The sequence below is a fragment of the Egretta garzetta genome, unplaced genomic scaffold, assembly GCF_000687185.1.
Source record: "Egretta garzetta isolate BGI_Z169 unplaced genomic scaffold, ASM68718v1 scaffold45, whole genome shotgun sequence".
Classification (NCBI taxonomy): domain Eukaryota; kingdom Metazoa; phylum Chordata; class Aves; order Pelecaniformes; family Ardeidae; genus Egretta; species Egretta garzetta.
In genome coordinates this window covers 7,341,052-7,349,848 of record NW_009260028.1, presented here as the reverse complement: position 1 = coordinate 7,349,848, position 8,797 = coordinate 7,341,052, and the positions used below count along the sequence as shown (strand labels likewise).

General features: G+C 36.7%; 1 protein-coding gene across 1 annotated transcript in view; it reads left to right on the top strand.

The window, feature by feature from the left end:
* SYNJ1 (synaptojanin 1) overlaps positions 1 to 8,720 on the top strand; it is a 67,002-nt gene extending 58,282 nt beyond the window's left edge. Inside the window, 2 exon segments of the mRNA XM_035896522.1 lie at positions 711 to 937; positions 5,433 to 8,720. Coding sequence (XP_035752415.1) covers positions 711 to 937; positions 5,433 to 6,287 — 1,082 coding nt within the window. The 3' untranslated portion in view covers positions 6,288 to 8,720.
* The last annotated feature ends 77 nt before the right edge of the window (positions 8,721 to 8,797 follow it).

Sequence of the window (8,797 nt, the reverse complement as noted above, 5' to 3'; positions counted from 1 at the left end):
TACTTTAGAAGTCAAATATAAATGTCACTATTCAGTGAAGAGATACTGCCTCTGGCTTGAATGCTTTGTTTTCAACAGCTGTCTTCATTTTTTCACTATAAATTAAGATTCCTGAATGTAGTATCATTTGGCAGTTTCTGTTAGTGGTGATCATCTATAAATATTGTAGATCGTTATCAGATAATAGGCAGCAGTCAGAGGACTCCTAGACCCACGGAGTTCATGCCACCAAGAGAAACTTTGATCAGATTGTTGTGTTCTGGTCTGGGCACGTTGGTGTGTCCTATCATAAGCGTTGGTAACTGGGTCGTTCTCTGCAGCGGTTGCTCCGTAATTATAGTATTTGAAATAGTGTTTGTGTTTGACTCTCAAAGCCACTTCCTAAGCTTAAACATAACTTTTTTTTTTAAAATTGTATTAATATAAAAATATGCATTTTATAATAGTGACTTCCAAAACATTTAAATACACCTGAAGTACACTTAAGAATGACATGGTTTCTGGTTCTCTATTTTGTACCTATAGTAATAATTTTTAATGGAGATATGCTGAGATTTTGATGACTACTAATCTAGTTGCCACGATCACCTGCCATTCTTACAGCCCCTTCTTCTGCAGTTCTGTCTGGTGCTTCCACAGCCACATGTTCTTACTCATGCCACTAAGATTTCTGTTACAGTTCTTTACAATGAGAAACACTGCAAATATACTTGCAGGTTCCCCATTGCTTCCTGAACCACTAAAGCCTCAGACTGCTGGACCTGCTCAGCCTGCCACTCAGCCACTGCCCGTGCTAAGGATGCAGGAGCCTCTGATACCTGTGGCATCACATCCCTCTCAGACAAGTGCCCCACAGAGTCTGGAACCCCCACAACCACCTCCTCGCAGCCGATCATCTCACAGTTTGCCTTCTGAATCTGCTCCTTCACAGCAGCAAGTAAGTGAAAAAACCTTGTATATATGTTTTTTCATTATGTAAATTAACACAGCTTGTACTGGGTGCTGTAGATTTGTGAGAAACTCCTAAAGCAAGTGAACAAACAAAAATAAAGGTCAAAAGATTGGATTCAAAGATTGTTAGGCTCTAGGAAAACTGAGGTTAATTGCTTATGTATTGCCCTTGAATAACTAACATCTCAAATACTAAACTTTTAAGATTTTGTATGACAGACTTAGAACTAATGGACAGCTTGTTCTTAAAAATATGTTGTCATTTGACAACTTTGTATGGAAAAATACTCAGTCTTAGAAATTTAATTTTATAATGGCACGTGCATGACTTAAGCTGTATGGTAACCAGCTAACACAGGTTTTGATTATAAAGTAAGCTTTGTAGATCTCATGATGTGGTGCTGCTTTATGTTGATAATTCACTGCAGGGAGACAACACTGATAGGTGTGTAATAGAAATACATTTATCCCCATTCAGCAGTGTGAAAATACAGAAACACATCAAAATAATCTGAAAATTTAATACAGTAACATAAGTATTCTGTTCTGTGGGACCATTTAGAGTGTTATTTAAAAAAAAAACTTTTCCTGTGAAAAGCCATAGTTTCTTACTAGTCTTTAAAAAATGCAGAAGTAGGTTTTCAGTGTCATTTATATACGTACAAGGGTACACTTCTTCACTAAAGGCCAGTGCTATTACTTGTTACAGTATCAGGTGCTAGGCAAGATAATACACTACTTGAATGAAAACAAAGTTATTGAAGCTGATGGATTTGTGTCCAGTTCCTACCAGGAGTAAATTTGTGGTTTTGTTTTCTGGTGTTCGGCTTTTTTTGAAAATAAACTCAGCTGTGGGTATTTATGACTATGTAAGTTTTCATCAGTATTTTAGATTTTGCCTCATCTTGACATCTGAAGCCCATTTTCACTAAAGCAGTTAGTTAAAACCTATTTTGTACCACAGTGAACCAAATTCAGTCCTCAGTGAGTTGATTTTGAATTCTAATTGAAAAATCTTTAAATCTTCCTTTTTTTTCTGCTGAAACTCTCTCTGCTTTGTTCACCTCTTTTCCTTTTGGAAACTTAGGCCAAAAACCAAAGGATATTTTTTGAATATACCAGTAGAATATCAGGATGTTTTGTAGCTTGTTAGAAAGTATGAAGTGTTGCCAGCAGAGAATGTACATGAAGGCAAAAGGTATTTGAGAACGTACCAATTTTGTGAATTGAAACAGATTGCATTGTGTCACTTTTGAAAGCCTCAGATCTTCTAAATGTAGTTTTACCACTGATCATTTTGTGAAAGAGGAGCAACCAGTTCTTTCAAAATTATTGTGAAAATTACATTTATCTGTGTGTATACACAGCAATCAACAATATGCTTAAGAACACTGTAAACAGGTTTTTGAGCTCTGTAATGCTGTGGCTATATTGTTACAATATCCAAACCCCAGATAGTTTAAGACTAGTTCAGGGAGCTATAATTTTCTATGCAATCAGATTTCTTTGATTAATGCAGGCTGTATCACAAGGAAGGTCCACTTTGAGCTTCATTTATTGCCTTCAGCTTAGGTTTTTTATTTCTGTTTCCTTATTTTTTTGAGTTTAGTTAAATTATGTTTATTTCATTTCTTGATTATGATTTGTAAATATGAAGTTTTTTGAGAATAGGTCTTTAAATAAATACAAAGTCTTTTGAGAGGTAGTGGAAATCAAGCTCAGTCTTTGATTCAAAGCTTGACTGTGGTATTTAAGAACCTAAACCTGTCCTTATAAAAATAATTGCTTGTATACAGCGTGCTTATTGAGGTCTCTATAGATTACCAAGGAATACATTAAAAAAGAAAAGTAGTTATTGTAAATAGTTTTAGTTAGTGTAAATTAAGGAGATTTTGGTTTTTGATTGAATGAGAAGTCTTACTTTTTTTTCAGCTGGAAAAACTATTACTATAGATGAGTGATTATACCGACACCATTCCCAGAATGCGGGATACAGTGCTTCTCATGTTAATAGATGGTTAGAATTAGACCATCAATAGTTAAATTATTACAGTAAGTCTTAAAAAAATAGCACATTCAGCTGTACAATGAATGTCTGTATGGAAATAACATTAGAATTGGCTTGAGCTGGGTTTTTTGACTCTTAATGGTAGAGCTTGTAAGTCTTACAACAGAATACAACAAAATTTAAAATTTAGTATAGTGTCTAATAAATAGTTTTGGTTTGTATACATATATAAAAAACTGGCTTTGTGGAAACTTGAAGTATTTTTAACATGAGGTTGCTTTGTTACTTGGATTTTCTTCCTAATTTTCTTTCCTTTGATGTCTGTTTCTCTTTCACAAGCAGGAGCAACCATCAGGGTAACAGGTATCTGACTATTTACCAATCTTGTATGTGGTCTCCATCTATTCAAGCAGAAAAGATGCATGAATTTTGTTTTCATACATCTGCAGCCTCATCCGTGTTAAAAATCACCTGTCCTCATTAATGAATTGACTGTCATACCATAGTTGGCTTATTCCTTTTATAATGCAATTACAATTGATACTGTTAACTCTGTTTATTAGCATCATAGCAAATATTTTGCTTCATCATCTTTTATGAAACAATTGGAGCCTCACATAAGTTGCTTAGTCACTGCTGAATCTCCTGGTCTCAGACTATTTGGAAAAAACTGAGTAGGTGTTGGAGTTAACATTTTTCTTTAATACGAATAAATCCTGATGCAATTGCACTGCCAAAGTTTTTTCAAAATAAAACCCATATTTCACATTGCTCAAAGAATAGATAACTTATTTTTACCCAAAGTAAAATACACTGATTGTTTCAATTTTAAAAGCATTTGATTCCAGAATTATTCAGAGCAAATCTTTTGCTGACAATAAAGAACAATTAGGATTCATAGTTTCTTTGGGATCTTGTACTTTTTGATTACTTGGTTAAGGAACACAGAACTTAACCAGCTGGTGCCAAGCTGCATTTGATTTATATTCTTTCTACAATCCAATTTTTCACATTTCCCCCCTCAGTTACTTGATGCCTTTGTTTTAATATTTTTCAAAACACTTACTATATACATATAAAAATACCAATATTAAACTATTCTGTTTATGGTTTGGTAACGTTAGGCTTCATCTATTTTAGAAACTCTCTGATGTAGTAGTACCAGCGAGGCATGTAAGTGACATTGTTGTTCCAAAAAAAACCAACCACCAGAGAAAATGCATTGTTGCCAGCATACTTAGTTTCTCCTGCCAACCAATTCAAGCTACAACTGCAATTTTTTAAAAGAAATTGCTATGCTGGATACACTGGGAAAAACTTATTATATTCTCATTATTCCAGAGAGTCTCTAAAGCCTGTAGACTAATTTTGCATAGCTGCTTAGGCAGTGGATATGTGGAGACATGCTTCAAAGTATTCACAATAAATGCAGTAAACCCAAGATGTTTAAAGATTGTGGTTAGGCTATAATACTATTGTATTTTAGTTGATAGTTTTAGCTAGCATCTTAGTTCAACAAAACATTCATTAACAGAATTTTCATGCTAAATATCCAAGCTATTTGGGTATATTAAGGTGATGTGTTAAAATGACAAATTTGTTTGTGAAATTTGAATTCTCAAGACCTGTTTTAATTGAAGCTTAATTCTTTGCATTTGTTTAATAATGGGAAGCTCCACACCCTGTTCCGTCAGTGTGCTGATTTGAACAAAGGTAGATATTCTACCTTTTCAGACCGTTGTTACAAGACACAAAGCTGCATTGTTGTTTGAAGAAATTTATAAAGCCAGGAACATTTTGTTTTTAAAAGATGAGAAGTTCTGTGGAGAAAACCCTGTCTTCTCCATTCGGTATTATTCTAAACAATGATAACTTGCTATTTTAAAATATTACAAACTGGTGGTTGTACCTTCACATGTCAAAAAGTGTTGGAGATGCCTACATACATACGTATGTCTACATAGAAATGGCTGAAGTGCATATACTAATAACACTAATTTTTCCTTTCATTGTGATGCTTAAATATGGCTTGTAACATCAGTGTTATAAACTCTCAAACAATGAATCCTAGAGCTTTTTATTTCGTATTTGTGCTGGGTTATCACTTGTTTAGAATACAGCATCATTTCCCAAGTTTCTTAACAATTTTCTTACAGAGTGTCCACTAGTGCTTTTGGCTAGGATTCTGACCCGCATGAAGTAGATTCAAGTTGCGTCAACCAACAAGGGGGAAAATTGTGTTTGACTACTAGAAGTAGGCTTTTCTTCAGAGAAGGGGTTAAGCGTTATTGTTTTCCAGAAAAGAAGCAATCATTCTACAAGTGCACTGTGCAAGATACAACCAGATTGTACTGAAGTTTCAGTTTAAGCCCAAGAGCTTCTTTTCCTCTCCTAGAAGAGTGAGAAATGGGGAGTTAGTAATAACCTTAAAAAGACAGCCACTTGATTACTAAGCACCTTGTTTTCTTTCCAGATTAAAACAAATGGAGCGTACGGCACTAAACTTGAAACACAGTTAAACAGTGACCCTTTTGAAGATTTGTCATTTAAGCTGCTTGTGTCAAAGATGCAGACGTCTGTTCGAACATCACCTGTTCCGACTTCAAACCAAAAGGAGTTGATACAGTTGCCTTCAGCAACACAAAGAAATGCTGATATTTTGAATACTGTAAATTGCATGCCAGCAATGCCTCCTATTCCAACCTTTAACACATCCCAGGAACATACGCGCAGCTCTCCAAATCCATTTATTACTGGACCGAACTGCACAAACCCATTCACTGAAAGAACTCCTAGTGCTGGAAACCCATTTAGAACGGAAACGCAAGAGTCTGAAATAACTTCACGTTTACTAGAAGGACGTGCCGCTTGCAATCCTTTCCCTTCTCTAAATCCCCCCAGTTGTAATACAAGCAAGCCTGTATTTTCTGTTGATGCATCTGAAAACACTTTTTGCTTGCGAAGTAAATCTCTTATGGTAAAAAATGTACAGCCAAAAGGATGGGTAACGTTTGATGATGAGGAGGAGAATTTCAATGTAAAGCTAAAGCCATCTAAAAGTGTTCCAGATTTTAAGCAAATCGCTTCCAGGAAGTCGGCTGGATCTCCAGATTTGCTGGGCACTGAACAAAATACTTTTCTTGGTTCAGACTTCAACTTTGATAATGACTGGAATAAAAGTTCTACTGATTGCTTCTATACAATGCCAGCAAGAAGACCACCTGCACCTCCTATACCATCAAGAATAACCAGCAACAGATCCCCCGCAGATCCTTTCACTTCTTTGGCACCGAAGGTGTCACCAACGCAAGATTTTACAGAAAGATAATGTTCAAAAATATAAGAGGTTATATTTGTTGCTACATTTATCCAGTAGAATAATTGGGCATTTGAGATTATTCTGTGTGCAATAATGAATTGTCAAATGCACTGAAACTTAACTCTACTCGTAAACAGCCACTATTGTTTGTGTATAAATTTTGAATATGTATATATGGTAGAGCACAAAAAATTGTCTGAAATTTATTAAAATCCTGATTTAATAGTATTTGAATAGACAGAGAAAAGAAGGATGAGCTACTAATTTCATTAAAACATACCAGTCTTGGAAATAGTTTTTGCTTAGGGAGCTCTCATTTCTGTTCCCCTTCATGGAATTTAAAAAAAAAAAAAAAAAGGAGGCTCCCTGCTGGTAGCCTGCCCACTCCCTTTTTACTGTTTTGTTAATTGATATTTATAAGTATTTACCAAAGAGCTGCCAAAGTTTATTGAGATTTGAATGTTGACAAGTATTGTTTAGAAGTTGTTTAATTTATAAGAGAGGCTATGGATATTTGTAAGGCTTATATTTGAATCTGAGGCACAACAAAAATAGTTTAATTTCAAAAGACAAACAAAACTTTGCATATTAATATATTCAGTATTTGAACTTTAATTTTCTGTGTCAGTACATTTCAGCTATTAAATATTATTGCGACATATTCACTAGCATAACTTCAGAATAATTATTCCATATCATCCATTTATTCATTCCTATTTTAAAGATACATTTTTCCACAAATTGGAAACAACTGATAGAACAAGTTTTCCCCCAACCTCTGGAAAAAAAACCCCTTTGAGTTTTCAGATACAAAGCAGTCTTTACCAGTTGCAGACAACATATTGGCGTTGGCTTGTCCCACTCTCTGCTCCTGCACGTTAGAAGGGCTTTCTTGTCCTGCAGAAAGACCTGAGCGAGGGAGTTGGTGGCCATGTTACAGCATCAGAGACGGAGAGAGTCGTCTTAATGTGACTGGGCTGTGCCTGCTCAGCATCCTCCCCATCTACAGACTTCCTGATGTATTCTTAAAATCTTACTTTGAAAGAAAACAGGAGAGCTGTAATTCTCTGAGCTGAACAATATCATTCTGTCACTTTGGCGGTTGAAACTAAACGAGTGACTCTTCCTTGCCCAGAGACAGTGACCCTCCTCTGCGTGGTGCTGCTATGAGGCTAGCGAAGGCTAAGTCATAGTTTTCCGCAGCTCTCTGTGCTGTTAGGATTCTTCTAAAGCTCACATGAGATTACGTAAAATGCAATTATTTTGTTATCTTGAGGCAATTTAAAATAACTTATTTCCTTAGCTCCATTTATGTGTGCTGTAAAACCTTGCAGTTCTCCTTACAGTTCACAGTGGCTTAGGATGTAACTCTTATATGCACCCACATGCTTTTGTCCAAAGCTGAACGCGTCACGATGTTGTCATCTCTTGGGGGTCTGCAAATACCTGCCCACGCACATTGGCTTACTTGCAAACAAACTGCACTGGTTCTGCAAAACCAGGGACGGAAACACAATGTACTAGTGTTATATTTATAGTAGGAAAATACACGATGACAGTACTTTTTAAAAATTCTCAAACGCTGTCAAACCATTATTTATAAAAGAATCCACTCTTCCTTTAAACAGTGTATGGTGAGCCGCGAGCTGCAGTTGGATAGAGGAGAGACGATAGATGAGTTTTATATTGTGCTTTTTTCCGTTCAGGTCATTAAACAGTACTTGCACATTTTAAACCGCAGTGGTACTATACTCTTTGTGCTTCGGTATGTGAATTACCTTGTTTTAAACTGTTGCTATAAACATCTGTGTGATTGGTGTTTTGGTATATTCTTACATTAGCAAAACAATTTGGGGGGGAAACTTTTGGCTAGTGGGAGTCACGTGGTAAGTTATGTTCTTTGTTGAATATTTAATTACAGTGATTCAAAACGACTGTCTAAAATGTACCTGGTATGCAGCACCTCTCCACTTTACAGGATTACGGAGACTTGACAGCAGAGCACTGCGAAGATCACCAGAAACGCTCCGACACGACCGCGTGTAGATACATAGCTAACCGCTGTACCGTGTATTAACGAGAATAACTACTAGCACAAGTTCTGAAGATAGTAAGAATTAAAATTAGAAACGCTCAACACCTTTCCATGAATTCTGTGTTCCCTGTGGTAAACTGCTCTGTTAAATGTAACGATTTTCTCGCTTGTGGCACACACACGTTTCCGGCTGTATCCTTTCCAGAGCTGCGGTATTGAACCTTCGTGGCGTACAACATTCCGTATCGACCCTGTGGAAGGCGGTGGTGTATTCATTCATGAAATAAACATACCTGCCCTTAAGAAAGTTTAGCTTTTTCGCTCTTTTTGCCTCAGGTACTTCCCTGGGGCCCGCTTTACCGCAGCGCTTCTGCGCTCGCAGTTGTCGCTAGGAGGGAGGGCGCGGGCCCTTTAAGCGTCCCTGGTGACGACAGTGGGGGGAGCCGGAAGCGGAAGCGCCCGCGGGCCGGCGGGCAGGGGCGGC